Below are 18391 nucleotides of genomic sequence, written 5' to 3' on the forward strand. Positions count from 1 at the left end.
TTTGATTAAAATACATTATTAAATGTGTTATTGTACTCATTTCAAATTTAATATAAAATACTTAAATTTTATATAATTGGGTCAGATACCAATAAATACCCGATCGAGGAATACCCATTACCATTTCTATACATTATTCATAAAATTCTTCATGCTATGTTTTCTAAGAAAGGTTTTGCTCAATTAATTAAGGAAAATACTTACAAGTGTTTAGAGGGTTTATATCATCCAGGGTCAATTTTAAATTCACACCGGCCATGTAACTTTATGCTCAACAACAAAATGGTGAACAGTTTGAAAACGATTATATATCCGATGCCCACCATCCAATATGTTCATATCTTGTTTGACAAAAATGAGAAAAAGGGAACTATCAAAAGGCAAAAAGTGTTCCCATTTCATTATCTTATATAATAAAATTTTGGCCATCATGGAAAGTTCATTAGCTTGGCTCTACTAAAACATATACTTATAAACCCTACGCATTTAGTTTTTTGATTTGCAATTAAATAAACCCTAATTTAATACTTAAAATTTAAAAATAAATAATTGGGTATTTGAATTTTATTTTTGTTAATTCTCATAACATAAATAGTGGCGTACGTGTTCCCAACAATCAATAAAAACCCGACAAAGAATGCATTTTGACAAGTTGTTGAGAGACATATCAAACTTTTATTTAATAATTTTTTTTAAAAAAAATATAGTGTGTAATGGAAACAAAATTTAAATATTTAATTACACGTTTTTAAATTTTAGATAACAAATAGAACAAAGGCCAATGCGTAATTAATTTGGAATTTTTATGTTGGGCTGGAAGTGATAAAGGAAAAACAAGTAGTACTAGTTTCTCTAGTTGCTCCCTTTCCATGTCCTTCCTATCACCTTGATTTTTTTTTCTTTTGTCGTAACTGCATATTTAATTTACTACGTTTCTTGTAGCCTTGAAATTCAAGCTAGGTTTCTCAATCAGACCATAATGGTCAAAAGTTTTTTTTGCTTATGAAAGTGAAATCCCATTAAATTAAGCAGGGTTATCTTCACCCAAAGTCTAATTTATAGGCTGTTGTCCCATAACTGGGGGCTTGCTACAAATTGAAAGCTATGTCAATCAATATTATTGAAGAATTTTTTATGAAATAACTTTCAGTCACTTTCACAAAGCAGTAAGCATGAGGTAGGGTGAGTAATTTTTAATTTGAATTTTTATATATAAAACTGAGTTCTCTTAAATAGATTTTAAAAAATTTTTAATCGAATTAATCAAATCGATTGTTTGTTCAACCCTAAAAAGAGGTACTGATAAATTCCTTTTCTTTTCCAAATTTTCAAGCTAAACACTCTTGCACTTGATGAGAGGATCATATTAAAGCATATTTCCAAACTTCCACTTAATGATTTAAACTTGTTAAATTGAAAGGTTTCTTGATAGGTCCATTCACATTTTTCTAATTTCTCTTTTACTTTTGAAATTATAAAAGTAATGAGTATAACATATAAAATTATTAGAAAAAGATAATAGAGTGAGCTTTAAAGGGTATCTGAAGAAATAAAAAGGTGAATAATTTAAAGTTTCATATATGCTATACAAAAAGAGTTTCAGATATTGAAATCTTGAGAAAAGGACAATGGAGTTTATTGAATGACATAAACTGAAAGAATTGTCTCTCAAAAGATAGAAAAGGGCTGTGAGAAGAGGAAGCAAGTGTAGTAGGAAGTAGTTTCCAAATTGAAAATGGCAAAAAAGAAAAGATAATGCAAGATCACTAGTATTGAGCTTGGAGGGGGTCCATGCTGAATATGGTGAGCAGGACAACAGGCTTGACAGGCAATCTAAATTGGCCTCCTTTTCCAGCGACAATTTGTTTCAACACGATTTTTCCCATATGCCGACTTCCATCTGTCTTCTTCCTCTTTCTCAGTTCCACAATCCTTTAAAGGCTATCTTTATGTCATATTATCACCTAATTCTCTTGTCTCTTCACGAATTCCCAAGTTTTGATGTGTTTCTTTCAGTGAGGAACACCGACAGTGCACCATCTTGGAGTTACAAACTTACATATGGATGGAGCAGCCTTGCCATCACCTTATCCAAATTACTAACCTGTGACTTGAGCATTTGAACTTGAACTTGATTGAGTTACAGAATGAATTGATTTCAGTTTATTGATTATCTTAAGTTAACTCAAACTTTTGAGGATTAAGAGAACTTGGGTTTGATTGTTTTGATCAGATCATCAGCTCCACCATCCAACATACTTTGACAGTAAAGTATTACTGCAATCTAAAATAAACAATGGGTATCCATCTAAAGGAGGCTTTCATAAATAACATAAGTAGCACAGGGAAAGTTGGTTGTCTGCTCTTGAAAATTCTGATGGGTATATCTTTTGAACTGTAGAGGAGGGAGCTTTTCAGTGGAGGCAAGAGAACTCAAGTCGATCAAAGGTGAGCAATCATGCTTTTGAAGATCCACATTATGGCTTTTTCAGATGCCAAAGGCGTGGACCACTCTTTTGTTCTCTAGGTCTATCATTGTATGTAGTCATAAAACAACATTCTAGTTGAACATTAACTCTTTGATCAGTAGGAGGAGGGGGAAGGCCCTTTCCACGATTTCAATAGGTTAAGAAAGTACCCGGAGATCTGCCCTTAAACCAAAAGGGAAGAAAGTGTGAATGCCCCCTAGCAGAAAAGAGCAAAAGGGTTTGGGGTAGAGCGATGTATAGTATACTGAATCATACTTGCCATCTCCAAAACTTTTATCATCTATAAGGACGGAGGGACAGTTTTCTTCATGGAGAAGGATTGGCAATTGTGACATTGAATAATGAAAAGGAGCAATGGAGGTTATCGATTGTGATCATTCTATAATCATTCTCTGAACAAATCCCAAAATCTAAAGTAATTATTACAAGCCACATAGCTACTACACGTGCACTGTTTAACATTTGATTTATTGAATTCTTTATTAATTAACCTGCATGAAAGAAACCATCAAACTATATTAAAGTGTTGATTCAAATTTAACCGGTTCAAGAAAATTGAAGTAAGAGAGAGAGAGAGAGAGAGAGAAAGAGAGAGGGAAAGACAAGTTGGAATCTGAGAAACAGCTGGATCCAAATCCAAAAGGAGGCTCCGCAACCAAGGTAGTTGAAGCCATGAATAATATAGCAATAGCACGCAAGGAGGAAAAAAAAGGGGAAAGAACACTAAGCTAGTGGGGGCCAATGCTTGCTTGGAGTTAGCTATGGAGATTGGAGCTCTCTGCTAATCAGTCCAAATTTAAGCTGCATCCCAAAATTGAAAAAGATGTGGCATTCAACTCTTTTACTAGAAACACTTGCAATGAAAGTAAGAGGGCCGGAATCTTCCTTTCACCCAAGTACGCACAGAAAGGTAACAACAAAAATAGTGGTGAATAGCAAAAGTGAGTGGAGATCAGATGTTCCTGGCCAGCTGCTAACAAAGTTGCAAAAAAGTATTTGTACCTACCTCCAAGAATAGGTAATGTGCATTATTGTTGCATTTATGAGAAAGTCATTTGCCTCGAATTCAAGCCGGCCGGTCACACTTCCCCACTGTCCATAGCCTCTAGACAGCTAGACCCTGAAACTTGCATATTTTATATGACTGGCAATGAGGTAACCCTACCAATGTGAAATGCTTTAGACCCTTTGATCCCAAGATTTGCACTGCTTTTGGCATTGGTGGTAGTAATATATTTGGTGAGAGACGTTGGAAGATAAGATTACCCTTTGACCCCAATAATGTCTGCTTCCTTTCCTTGTTTAAAAGCTGAGATTTTACCAAATGAATTGAAACATTTTTGACAGCGATGGGCAGTACTATATGTATGTATATATATGAATTTCCAACTAGCCTAATCAAAAAATAAATGAATAATGCCGATGTACTATACATTCCACCTCAATTGGACCAACTCACGAGAAGCTGAGGACCACCAACTTGCATGAAATGATGGAAGCTTTGGGTGTTTGTTGGCCATGGTCCCGCCAATAAGAGCAACCCGTTCTGATTTCAAAACATGACCATTTTCCATGCCACTTGTTTATCACATGCCAGCATGGTAATTTCTATGCAACTAAACATGTTTCCTCCATATTTTCTTGTTTCCTTTGTTTGGTAAACTTTAATCCTCCCTCTGCTTGACCCTGATTAGCAACGCATTCGGTTCTTCCAGCTGTCTCTAATTATGGAGTTAGCTTGACTAATTAATCTTTTATTCTAAGTGTCGCATGCATTGTAATGATCAATATTAATTTTTCATTGGTGAATCTTTGTATCTGTATTGGTTGCTTGAGACTTTAAAAGCAGGCCAACCCAGACCCAATCTTTGGTACAGTGAGACTTATCAGCTTTAAAGAATTCCAGTTGGCTCATGAAAAACATCCAAACCAATTAATTCCTTGTTATCGATGGTAGCATCTCTTTTTCTTTCTGCGTTTTACATTGAATGGAGATGGGTTTTGAGTTTAATCCCCTTTGGAAGGTGAAAACTTGGGACTCAATTAATTCAAAGGTACCCAACTAGGCAGCTGATGATGATGATGATGATATGGTTACAACTGCATAGAAATAGAAAGACTGAGCCCCCATCCCAACAAGGAGTTAGGTTCCAGCTAAGTGCCAAAAGTTGAAAGAGAAGTTGGAACAATGACCCTGAAAGAGAAAGGCTTGCTATCACACTGTACTAAAACCACCACTATCGTTAACTAGGCTAAGTACTCCCACCCAAATTAATTGACACTTCATGCATCTTTCTGGCCTTTGATCGAGCTGAAATCCTTTCAAATCAGGCTGCAGTAGTAGCACATTTCTGGAAAACAGAAAAAAGAAGGGAAATCGATTGCTTCAAGAAAAAGGTAATGGTACTCATAATAGCAATCATTACTTTACAGACAAGGGGCCAAAAGCTAGTTAAAGAACAGTACAAGAACAATGGAGCTGGACTAAATTTTGTATTATTTTTTGTACAACTCTTTTAACTTTGAATCGATTTAAGGTAACATTAACTTAGATGCCATTCATTCCTCTTTGAACTTTAAAGGAAATGTGATAAGATCAATACATTGAATGCAAATACTATTATTGTTTTTTCTATTCTGCACATGTTGATAAAGCTTGTTTAAGTGCCCGTCCAAGATTAAGCAGATTCACAGGGCAATAGCCTAGTCCTTAATTCCAGCCTCGAACACTTTTTTATTCTTGTTTGTGTGTGTGAGTGTCAGTTGGGACTTCTTCCCTATCCAAAACCAACCAATTGTGACCCATGCTACAGCCAAATAGTGATAAGTTTCCACAGATTAAAATTTGGAGAATCATGTGTCGTTTTCACGAGCATCATCATCACCATCATGAATGAATCTGAAACTATTCAAACTCGGACAAAAATCTTTATCCATCTCAATTCCATTATCAACATGGCAAAAATTTTCCAAGCTTTGCAACAATGCCACAATCTCAAGATCTCCGTTGGGACAAGGCTGAGGTAATATAACAGTACTAGCATCTGTTCTGATAAATCATACAATTAAGAAATTTCATATTCAAGCATTTGATGTAGTGATATGTTTCTAAATTAATATAATGTAACTAAAAGAAGAAAGAAAAAGTAAGAGGAGAGTGGTTTTGGTATTCTTTACCCACTCTGTCAAATGAAACGAACCGAAATTTGGCTGTTTTCATTATTGTTGTTATAATTGTGCAGCTCCAAACAGCTGTAAAGAATCCTCCCTATGACACTCAATCCATCACAAAAGCGTTAAGCAGGACATAAGCTGGTTAAAACGTGAGCCGCGTTGGTTAGCCCGCAGCATTAGGCCATTTGCTTCCTTTCCTTTGTCTCCTCCTCCCTGTTTCCGAGTACAATGCCTTTCCCCTCAGTCACTTGCCTAATACCCCATCGTCACCCCTATAATATGACTCATACATTTTTCCCTCTACTACAAGAAAATCTTCCGAAAATTCGAGCTATTTTAGTTCGTTTTATTTAATCGAGATATGTTTCAATTAAAAATTTTAAGTTATCATGTTAAAATTTACAAAATGAATAAAATTTATGAGATTAATGATAAGAATAAATATTTAAGTTTCGCATCCGAATATTTGATTCATTAATTAGTACATAATTCCCTATTTAAAAAATAAAATTCGAATCTCACCTCCTCTATTTATAAAAAAAAAAAAGACAAAGATTTGAATTTTACTTTTTGAGTAAAAAAATAATATAGACATCATTGAAACAATTACTTGAAAGTTTTTATTTTTAGTTTAACCAAATTGTGTTTTATTATTGGCAAACTCGGTTTTCATTTTTAGTTATTTTAGACAGAGACTAACGCAGGCATCAATCCAAGGTTTAGTCTGTTAACAGCATTTAGAATTAAATAGAATTAAAGGGAACTATATGGTTTGAATATTGTGTATTGACCCAAATAGGGGTAAAATTGTAACACGACGCTCACATGGGCAAATGGGGAATGCAAGGAAAAGGCTAGAATTCTGAGCTTAAAGCTAATCGCATCCACGGTGAGGGTCAACCACCTCCCGTTTCAAACAATAATTTGACTAACACGTCCTCAAGATGGTTACATATTTACATATATACCACACCTCGTTTCCCAAATTAACCCCCCACTATTCAGGAATGGCACTCAACATAGCCTCAAACTTTCTCCTCCCTCTACCTCCTCTCCCTCTCTTCTCACCACCGTTCCCAGCACCGTTGCCGCCGGCATCTTTCCGGCGAGGAGACTCTTCTGGAAACACTAAAGGAGTAACAGTTTTACGTCTGCACCCACACTTTTCACCCCCACTTTTCATTAAAGCAGAGCTAGCTTTGACGGCCAATGCGGCCATTTCTTCAGCTTGTAAAGGATGTTGAAGCCAACTCAATGGCAAAGCAAAGTAAAGTTGACCAGGTTGGAGCTCCTCATCTTCCTGAATAGCCGATGCGACATCGTCAAAGTCCATTTCATCTGAGTTGCAGATAAAACACATGGGATTCCTTTGTAAGACATAGGAAGCCTTAACAGGGTAAGGGAACTCCTGTAACCTCCCATCTTGGAGGATCAGCTTGGCTGTTGCGACATGAGTTGACTCGCATGAACTACAAATACCCATTTCGGATTCGTGGATTTTAACGTTTGTTTTCCGGAACCCTACTCAGTTTCTGAGTTTTGGAAATGAGAGGTGTTGAATTCGTTTGGTGAAGGGAAACGGGAAGGGGGAGTTTTTATAGGGGGAGTAACGAGAGACAGAGAGAGGAAGAGAGGCCTCGGATTTTGGACCCAAGGTGCCACATAGGATTTTGTCGTGTTGTGCTATTAGGCATTTTTATGGAACAGTGGGCAGGGGATGCCAGCCTGTAAGTTGGTGGTGACAGGTTGTATGAGTGCTGAGGATCAGTGTCTTTGACACATCAACCCTCGTTTCAAGATGATATTACTCTGCCAGGGACTGTTGGGCTTTTCCCTTCCTTCTCCATTTTTCATCGTGGATCTCATGTCAGCAAATACCATTTCTCCACTGTACTATTTTCTAAATCTCAAGTTTAACATTTGAAGCAGTAAAATGAACACTTGCAGAGTTTTAACATGTTTTTGTTCTAACCTGTATCGTTTAAGCTAATACAAGATTATTAGTACCATTAACTGGAATTGGGTTCCCATGTTCTAAAGAACCATGCATGTCAATAACAATACTTGTTAGGGAAAAGAAATTTCATTTGACATTTGACAGTTAAGACTTATATAAGTTAAGGGTTTTATTGTTTAGTAGAAATGTCTTTTTAATGAAGTCAATTCATGGTTTGAATCTTGGTTTCTTTCATTCTTGATATATACATTTACTACAAGAGATGGAAACCCAAAGTATACATGACAACTTGGTTTTTATCGAAAAAATGCTAGTATGAATATATTCATAGTATTTTGAAGGTCTTGAAAAACTCATTAGCATTGAAGTCAAAAACATAATGTGTAATAGGTTCGGCGAGGGGGGTTTTTCTTTATGAACCTATGTCGTTTACTGCTGATTTTAGGGTTGAGAGGACATGGGTGAGATGGGGATGATGACGTACATTGTTGTAGAACCTGAACTAGGCTAATGGATTCATCACGTGAACACATCTTTGGATGTAGAAACTCCCCCCTTTTAACGGAAACGATACCTAATACCAACTTCTTGAATGCACCACCTTCCTTTTATGGCTGCTTGACATGAAGAGCAGGAAAACACCTACTATCATGGTAACCCAGATTTTTTATCTTCTTTAATCTCATCTCTTTTGACATTAAAAAGCTACTATCAAAGTTGAATATCTCGATTGTTAGAAGTCAAATTGAAATTGAAGTTGTAGAGTTTTGAATGGGACCAAACTAACACAGTTGCTTTACTAGACTTTACCCTGGACAAAAACTGGGGGCGAAAGAAAATGGGGGTAGGTAACAGGAATGTAGTTATGTTGAAAAGAAAGGGTGTTTGGAGGAGAGAAAGAAGAGGAGGGAAACGTGTCAATAGAGCATTGTCCAAGGGAATTGAGGGGATGCAACTGTGCAGGGCAAGGAAAAGACACGTGGAACAGAAGGGCCTCGGAAAGAGTGAACCCCCAACAATCCGACAAGAGATGGCGTAAGGTGATCTGGGTCTGCTGCTGCTGGCTCAGGGGTTCAACCCCAATGCCCTACGTATTCCTGCCATGTCCCTGTTTCCCGCTGCCCACTTATTTTATTTTTGTAGTTCAAGCGTGGACAATGGCAGGATTTTCCCTTCTCTGCCAATTTTCCATTAGCCCTGTAGCGTTTACATGTGCATGAGGGATGGGGGTGAGACTAATTGAGAGCTTACATTACAGTCTTCCCCACCCTTTTTCCATCCTTGGAATTGATTAATGCCACTAGCTAAAATCCCATGTTTTACCAGAGTTCAATACCCATTTGTTAGTAAGACTTGAGTTCTATTGGTGAATAGATGGTACTGATCAGATTTCAGCATAAATTCACAACTTGCTGTCTACCACACTTCTCTAAAAGGGGGAAGACAGGTTCAAGCGTTGAATTTTAGCCTTATTAAAGAAGGATAACATTAGGAATTGGATCAAATTTGACTTGTTTTGGTTTTACCATACAACCATACACTGCATGATTTCCATTTGTCTAACACATGCTCGTTGATGAACGATATCTGTAATCCAAGTTCAAGTTAGGAAGAGATCTCTTGTTTCTTTTTCTATTTAATTAAAAAACAACGAATATTGCTAATAATTGAGGAATGAACATGTCCCACTGCAAACGCTTTCTATGAAGCTTCATGGGGCTCCTTTTCTCCTCCCCCCATTCCATCCACCGAAAACACTCACCCTAGCCAGTAGAAAGCAAAACCAATCATACAATCAAAGTCTTGCCCTCTTGACACACGAATGCTTTTCATTTTCTTTAATCACGTTTCATTAAACTACATTAGTTTCTTCGGTTTTATTGGATGTCCTTCGGATTCCCTTTTTTGACTTTCATCAAAGCAAATCCCATCACCCCATTTCTTAATTACTTCTTTTCTTCCTATAACTTTTACAATAAGCTCATAATTATAACATTAATCTCTATTTAATATGAACAAGTTACATGCAGCCCATTTCCTTAATCTCTCTATGGGTTAGGCTGACATTAAAACCCCTATCAAAGCATTTGGTTGAAATCTTAAAGGAAAATGCTAAATTAATTACATTTATAGATTTGAGATTGATTAGATTGCCTAACAATGGATAAGGACAAGAGTTTGGCTAAATGTCTTGTTTTCCACTTGGTTAACATCAAGATGACCAGTCTAAACCCTAATAATAATGCAAAAAACTACAATTGGAGATCATGCTTGAAGCTTCCACATATAAGGACAATGTTCATAAAAATATGCAATAAATCGGCATCGATTTGATCTATGACGTTCTGTTACATACATGTCTTTGCTTAATCCAATGGATTATGAGCAAAAATAGTTGGCAAAGAAAAAATTAAAAACCCCACCAACCGGCATAAACACATTACATTCATAATAATGTAGTCTAAACACCCTAATATAAATTAATTTTCCATAGATCTTTTAGGTTTTGGAATGGGATTTCAGTGCCAGACAACTTTTCTTCCTCGGTATCTTTGAATTTCAATGATGGGATCATAAAAAAGGTGGCCAATGGCATATGCCATGAAAGTTCCTCCCCTTGTATCTAGAACTTGGAGCTCTTTTTTTTTACAATGGAAGGTTGTCATGCTCATCTAGGTAGGGCCTTAAGGGGTCTGATTTTCCGCATGGTCATAATCTCAAAAATCATGCCACAACATCTAATCTCTCCTAGCAAATCAAATTATTGGGGTATTCATTTCAAAATTATTTGAGGGAAAACTGCATGAATGCATTCATTGTATGCCCAAGGATTTCTATTATTATTATTTATTAAATGACAAGGATCAATGCATTTATAGCATACACATCCAAGAAACCCAATAAAAGAACTTTTGTTTTATGTAATAGATTCATGTTTTCGTTGAAATTCTGTCTAATCCGTACTACCCAAGATTATGTGGAAAATAAATTTTTTGGCATCATAGTGATGAATTTTAATATAAATTAAGTAGTAAGTGGATACCATTAATTCAAGTAGAAGTTCCTATAGTTTGCCAATATATTCATGACCAAAACAAATTAAATTTGTTGTTAATTAGACATAAATAAAAAAAAAGGGCGTGACCAATAAATAAAATTATATGTATAATTGGTTCTTAATGTGTAAATACGTAATATCATTTATGAACCTAAATTGAAGGATAAATTCATTAAATTTGAAGTTTTGGCTCTTAGATCCTCTACCTCTATTCGAGTGTAAGAGCTTGAATGGACACAAAATGAAACTTTGACATACACAATTCTTATGCGACATTTTTTGGTCGATATGTTTTTAGCATTAATCAATGGGATTATGAACAAAAATTGTTGAGAAATTGAAGAAATTTAACCCCCCCCCCCCCCCCCCCCCCCACCCCCACCAACCGGCATAAACACATTTCACTCATAATTAAATGGTCTAATCACCCTAATTAAACAACATGATATATATCTTATCCAAATAAGTTTCAGCTAGTATACAAAGAAACATTTTGGATGGGTTTTGACTGCGGGTACAAACTCTCTCTTTAGTATCTTTGATTCAATCATTGAATCATTTAAAAAGAAAGAAAAAGAGAGGCCCTTGTCATTGCCATGAAAGTTCATGGCTCTTCCCTTTAATTTGGATTAATTCCACTCTGCCTCCTTGGCCCTATTTGGGTAGTAAAAAAAGAATAAAAAGATTGTCAGTTGTCTTCTCTCATTCTTTCTCTCTCTCAAATCAGCCACCACATGCATATCTGATCTCTCCAACAAATAAAATCATTGGTATCAATGAAAATTATAGGCAGTTCATGAAATGGATTAATAATATCAAGTACCCTAGAAGGAAAAAAGACCAGACCAATGGTTTGGAATGGATTAATAACATCATACTTATCAAGAAAGGCTTGGAATTTTTGTTTTATGTTACAGGTTCATATGTTTTGCTTGATATATTGTCTAAATTTGTGATACTCACAATCATGTAGAGAATAATAATATATAGACTTTGAAATGAAGAAAGGTATTCTAATTAGTTGGTATCATTATTTGTATTAAGTTGGAGCTTGGAACCTGCCTTCAATTGGAAGTTTCCATGCTTGTCACAATTTATGTCTACAAGCAAATATAATCTTCTTTTGCAGCATATTGAATAATAGGATTCATGTACTGCATCAAAACAATGCATCAACATATAATTAAGAGAAAAAGAATTTTCGCTCTTGATTCATGTTTTTTTCATCTACTTATCTTTTATAACTTAATCAGATCGACAGAAAAAAAGTATAATATAATAAAATACGATAAGTTTCGATAATATTTTAATTTATTAATCAATCTAACTAACTTAGATGAAGCCAGATGATATATTTAACTATGAAAAACTCAAAAAAATTTTGAGACCTATTTCTAAACGAAATGGAGATTTGGGCTTCATTAGGCCCAATTAATCCTCTCCGGAATTTAGCTCCCAGGCCCATCATGTTTAGTTCAATTTAGAGATATGCACATTAAAAAAAAAAGCATAATACTAAAAGAACTCCTAAATTATAGAGGAAATTTTAAATAAATTTTATTTTTTATTACGTTTAATTAAGTTTTTATATTTTTATTTTGAGTCAAATAAGTCTTTATATTTTTATTTTAAGTCAAACAAGTTTTTATAATTAATAGTTGACTTAGTCAAAATGCTACTTATTATTTTCTGCTATTTTAATATGTTATAATTGATGATAACGTGACATGTTGATATATAATACTTGATAATAATATGACATGTTAATGTGATCTACTGACATCACCATATGACATTTTGTCATTCTCTACATCAAGGTCACGTTAACACCCTATGACATAAAAATAATAAGTTACATTTTGATTAAGGGTAATTAATCAACCAATAGTCATAAATGACTTATTTGATAAAAAAAATTAAAAGTATAAGGGCTTGATTGAACATAATAAAAAAACAAAGGCTTATTTATATTTTCTTGAATAATTCAAAAGTTTTTTTAACATTATGCCAAAAAATTGGATTATTTATTTCTAAACCTATTAATTAACCATTTTAATATTTAGAAATAAATAAATGTATCAAATAAAATAAATTATAAATGTATTTAAATTTTTTTAAATAGTTTAAGGAATTTTTTATATCAAATAAAAAATTTTATTATCTATCAACCAATAAAAAAAATTAAAGTTAAAGGGTGTTCGATCCAAAATTATATGAAAATTGTGTACATTTAAAATGAAAGACAATTACATAAAAAGCCTAGATTAATGTAAACTACAAAATTTCTAAAACAAAGGAGATCTTCTTGGAATCCCTTTCCTACTCCTCTTTCTGTAAGAATGTAGAGATTGATTGCTTATACTCTCGTATTTGATTTTCTTGGGTTCCTTTTTCCAATTCTCCTTGTCTTTGCTCTACAATCAAAATTTCGAAACAAAATCAACAAGAATATATATATATATTCTCGATTTAATTATAAAATGTCAATTCATAAATTGTGTAAAAATAAAAATTTAAACGTTCTTTAGAATAATTTTTTTAAAAAATTATAAATTGTTTTTTAATATTTTCGATAATATATAAAATTTAAACACGAATAAATACCTTGCATTCGATCGAGCAATACATTGATGTCGTTCCGGGAAGCAATTGCCAACCACATGTTTCACACTTGGCTATGGAGTTGAAGTAATATGGTTGCTCTGTTTTCCTTCGTTTATTGATAAAAACAACTTTGGAGTCGTTGTTGATATAAGGTTGGATATCTGATATATCATAAAGCTTACGCAAGTCACCAATTTTAATTGCCACTTGATGTGAGGCTTTGTATACCTAAAAAGAGTAAGATTAACAAAAAATAATTAGCTAAATTTGAGTGTTCAAAGAAAACCCAATTCGATTTAATATGTTTTATTGATTTTAAAGAATCTCGTTTTTATCGTAAATTATTTTTATGGTGTAGTTTAATTTTGTTTAAAAATATAAATTTAATTTAATCAATTACGTTTTATTTGGTGTACTATCAAATTACATAACAAAACAAGGGTAAGCTAGGACCCAATGAGTATGAAAATTTGATCTGCTTTTTTTGGTTCAACCAAAAGAAGATGAATTTGGTAAAGAGTTGGAACTTGAAAGGAACATACTTGGAGAATTTGGTGATGAGGATGTTTCTTGCCTTTCAAGCATCCTTCGCAAAGGACCAAACCCATACAATCTAGACAAAAGAAGGTATTTTTGGAGTCATGGCTCTCACACAAGGAATAAAACTTGGCTTGCAACAATGGCATGAGCCAACAAGGCTTAAGCTTATGCTCTTCCTCCATCGTTTGACCTCTCTCTAATTCTTGTAGAACGATGGTTTGAGGTTTTGCCAGGCTTTCGCCCTTAATTTCGATAGTGCTACGTGCATTCTAATTGGGAAGTCCTGGTTTATATTTAATCCTGAAATCCTAGTTGTAAGAGGACTGGGACAAAATTTTCAAGGTTTCCTAGTTGTGGTAGGAATTCCTACTATTTCCCATCTTTGGCTTACCTTGTAAAGGAAATATAAGAGTATGATTCAGTAAGGTTTTTTTTACTCGTTTTCCTTACTATTTCTTTGGCTTTTTGAATCAATTGTACAAAAACTTATATTGGGTTTACGTATTTGATCAACTAGAACATAAAAACTAGAAGAAGATTAGATTGCCGAGAGTGAGGATTTCCATTGGTAAGGACATGAAAGGATTGTTTCGAGCATGGATTTGTTTCCAGTTTGTTCATTGATAGGCAAACGGTCTTAGTTGATTTGAGGGTGAGATGGGTGGGTTTTGAAGGAAGAATAATGGTCAAGAAAGCCATAACCGTTCTTACTTTTTCCTTTGATATCGCCATGATTTTGTTGACAAACAACTTTAAGATAATGGGACGCCAGGAAAACGTGAATTGGCATTAACCTTTATTCAAAATCATGGAAATCCAATTTCGATCGTTCGAGATTTTGTTGTTTGTATATGACATACAGTCAATGTACAATCCTCAAATTTTGAGTATCTAAGAAACCTGTCAAGATTTGCCTACTGGGTTTTCTGTGTGTGAAAAATGGGGACGTTACAGAGATGGAAGGAGCCAAAGATTGAAGAGAGTTGAAGCGAATGATAGGAACCAGGACAAGAAAGCCATAGCCGCAGACAATTGATATCTACTACATAACCTTGATGGGCAGCCTGACGGGCCAGCACTACTGAGGATGAGACTGGTAACGCTAGCAGTTGAGCAGGCCGCGGCTAGTGAGAGAAAAGACAAGGCCTGCAACCAAATGCAACAAAATTTGTCATCAAGTTGTGGGAAAGAGGATAACGTAATGGTGATGATAACGAAGCAAAAAATCTTGTTACATACCCAGTCTCCCACAATGAGGATCAGCAGTACCCTTGGATGTCGCGGTAAGCATTTAACAAACACGGAATATGCATCAACCAATGCTAATGAAACGCTCCATGGAGTTACTAAACCCATGACTGTTACCAAGTAACTGCAAAAAATTTTAAAGAAACGAGGGAATTGGTTTGTCACCCAACAATGTCTTAGTAGCATGTGGAGGTCACGTTCAACAACGAAAACAGACATTATCTTCTCTATAATTACAGCTACTGAGCAATTCAACATGGTAGGTTCAACCTTGCAACTAATCAAGCAACACCATAGACCAGACAAGTTGAGACAACAGGAAGACATTAATCTTGGCTACTCTTTATTATTCACCTTGTACACTCAGCACAAAGGCTTTGAAGTTGCAAGAACAGATAAAGAGAACATGACATATTCCAGCAGTGATCAGTGGTAAATAATTTCTATGATGAATCAGAACAAATTGGTACTTATAGTGTTATCTCATAGCACACAGCAAACCTACCAAAACAAATCAGTAATTGGATATGAGAAGCTTGGAGTAACAATCTTTATAATGAACATAAATCACCATACAAAGTAGTTATATTCTCATCTTAAGATCGAGATGGACAGTGCCATATTATCTAGTTTCATTTTCCTAGAAACATGCAAAACAAAAGGATCTCAAGTCAAGGAATAAGCACTAAAACATACAAAGATCAATTAAGGGTCCTGGTAACAACTTTTATTATCCACCTAGTGGGAAATTCCTGTAGGAAAAGCAGAAATAACAAACCAATTCACTCCTGAACCCAGTGAAAAGGAGAGACACCATAACAACCAGACATTGGACTACAGATAACAAATTCATCAGCAAATAAGTTCTCTTCTTACATCGAGTTCAGCAACTAGCAAAGAAACAGGCCATGTGCCAAACCAAAAAGTATTGGTTTTAATAACTATAATTGTTGGTACTCCAAATTTCATGTACTCTTAATCAACTACATTATAATCTTCATTCAAGCCTAATGGTTTAAGCAAGGGCAAGCATCTGATCTTGCATATCCCTGCACCGAAAAACAAAAAGAATTGCATACAGTTCATTTGGCTGGATTTTCCCCACCCCTTTGCTTCCTCAACCAAAATGGAAGAGAAAAGAAATGTTTGATCCTCTTAGATAATTTTCCCCTTCCAATTATTAAAAGGCACGTTTCTCTGCATTCATCAATAAGCAACACTGTTAAGAAAAAAGATGAAGCATGTCTCATCTTATATTCATTAACCAAATTGCTAACAGTAAAAAAATCCAACTTTTTCTCGTTTACTTTCAATCCTTTTAAATTCATCAAAAGTTTCACCTCATTCATTTTCAATCAAAATTTCCTAGAAAGGCTTTATTTAAACAATTTCCAAGAAACCACTGGGAATCAGAACTTTTGCTCTCTCCAATGATGGTAAAGCTAACTATTTTCCCTGGAAAAAAGACAGCTAACATTGCCAATTTATTACTAGATTGATTATGATCATGATCACAATAGCTTGCCCATGAGGCTTCCAAATTAACATCAGAATTCAGAAATCAGCCATCAAGTCAATAGTAAAAGCAGAGGAAGGTTTCAAAAGCTGACAATAAATTAAATTCCAACAGAACAACAGAAACAAAGAACTGGGTATTGAAGATTAAAGGCCAAAGAGTTAAAAAAAAAAACAAAAAATTTTGATAAAAACAGGAAAAGAAGAATTTAAAATTTTGGGAGTTACCTAAAAGAAGTGTAGCTATAGAATTCAACATCCAAACACATGAAGAGAAGTGAAGCAGAGGAGAAAATGGTTTGTCCCAAACGAAGAGCCAAGCTGGCGCTTGTTCCCAACGCCCCTGGCACTCTCTCCATCATCCTTCATGCAAACTTATCTCTCTGTTTCTTCATCTTTAATTTCCCCCCCGCAAAAAAATGATCCTGACAAGTTTGTTCAAAAGGAAAAACAACCTCTGGCTTTTTTTTTTCTGTTTCCTATGATGAAGAAATTAGAACAGAAAGAAGAAAAGAGAGGAAAAGGACGTGATGGTTACTCTGCATAAAAAAGGTTACCAAATTTTTCCTGATGGTTTATTGGGTCAATTTATATTCTCTCTCTTCATTCTTACATTTGGACAGAGTTGAGACTCTGTCTTTTCTCCGAATGGTTATCTCCATTTGACTCTCGTACGTGAATTCCCGGGGTTTCCCGGTGCCCACTCTTTGACATATTCTATTTTCAAGCCCCATTATTTCTACTGCTGTAATTACTTCTTTTATGGACAATTATGATGATCTTTATCAACATTAAATTTAATATTTAATGAATAAGTATCCCCTGTTTGAGATTTTACTCTTGATAAAATGGGATGAAAGTAAAGTTTTCCTGTGACAGGTTGAGTTCATTTGAACCACACAAAGTTGATCGCCGGGCCGGGCCAAGACAATTTGAACCCCACAAAAGGGTATTCAAAAATAACTAATTCCTTCGTATAGACTTTATTTTAATTTATATTTTTTATTCACATCTTTAATAAGCTTATTCTTCTCTTGCTTTAGTTGATCTGTACGTCATGTTGGAACAGCTAAAACAATGAAATGAACCTCTCCATTTCATGATTCAATGATTCCAAGCCAAAGTTTCTTTTTAATGTTTAAATATTGGCAAACAAGAAGCTCGTGCCAGTTTCTTGAGTGTCTGCATTTCTTTATATCCCTTTTCCGAACTAAATTATTGAAGAACAAATCTTTTAGCATTGACGAGTTGGATGAGTATGACAGGATTGTGCCCTGCCATTACTCTTTCAGCACACTATTCGGCCGCAAGCAATAGACTCAGCGAGGCAAAAAAAAAAGGATAATAGACCTAAGTAACAGGTAGGATAATCCTAGACTGTCAATGGCTCAGTTATTCAGACTTCCAAAAGTGGCTGCTAATGACAGTTATTTTATTATTCTCTAGTTAAGATTGCATTACTATAATCATGGCATGTTCCAGAACAATGATTGGCACAACGAAAGACAGCCAGATAGAGTCCAAAAGATCATCAACCAATTCCATTATGTTAACATCCAAGATTCACAGCTACCCATTTTTTTCCTTTTTAGCAAAAAGCTTCTCAGGTTTTGAATAGCCTTAATTTTGGTTTTCTTTTTCTTTTTTTTTTTCTGCTTTTCCTTGGTTTGGGTATTTGCCTGGTGTTGTGCTTGGTCTTATGTTTCTCAATGGAAGTCCACTGATTTGGTACCAATGGAAAAGAAAAGTGTTTGGGTACTTGTTGCAGTTACCATAATTTATCGGAACCAATGAACCATAAGCAGG

The 18391-nt window shown here is 34.8% G+C and overlaps 2 protein-coding genes across 2 annotated transcripts; both read right to left on the minus strand.

The window, feature by feature from the left end:
- Nucleotides 1-6433: 6433 nt before the first annotated feature.
- Nucleotides 6434-7218, minus strand: LOC18611021 (uncharacterized). The gene has a single exon (XM_007047028.3). The coding sequence runs from the start codon at nt 7144-7146 to the stop codon at nt 6661-6663; it is 486 nt and encodes a 161-aa protein (XP_007047090.3). The 5' UTR covers nt 7147-7218; the 3' UTR covers nt 6434-6660.
- Nucleotides 7219-14595: 7377 nt separating this feature from the next.
- Nucleotides 14596-17216, minus strand: LOC18611023 (CASP-like protein ARALYDRAFT_485429). Its single transcript, XM_007047030.3, has 3 exons — nt 16814-17216; nt 15062-15194; nt 14596-14968 (listed from the first exon to the last, which is right to left on the minus strand). Exons 1-3 carry the CDS (start codon nt 16945-16947, stop codon nt 14771-14773), a joined length of 465 nt encoding a protein of 154 aa, XP_007047092.3. The 5' UTR covers nt 16948-17216; the 3' UTR covers nt 14596-14770.
- Nucleotides 17217-18391: the final 1175 nt, after the last annotated feature.

Source organism: Theobroma cacao, chromosome 1 (genome assembly GCF_053813885.1).
Source record: "Theobroma cacao isolate CCN51 chromosome 1, ASM5381388v1, whole genome shotgun sequence".
Lineage (NCBI taxonomy): Eukaryota > Viridiplantae > Streptophyta > Magnoliopsida > Malvales > Malvaceae > Theobroma > Theobroma cacao.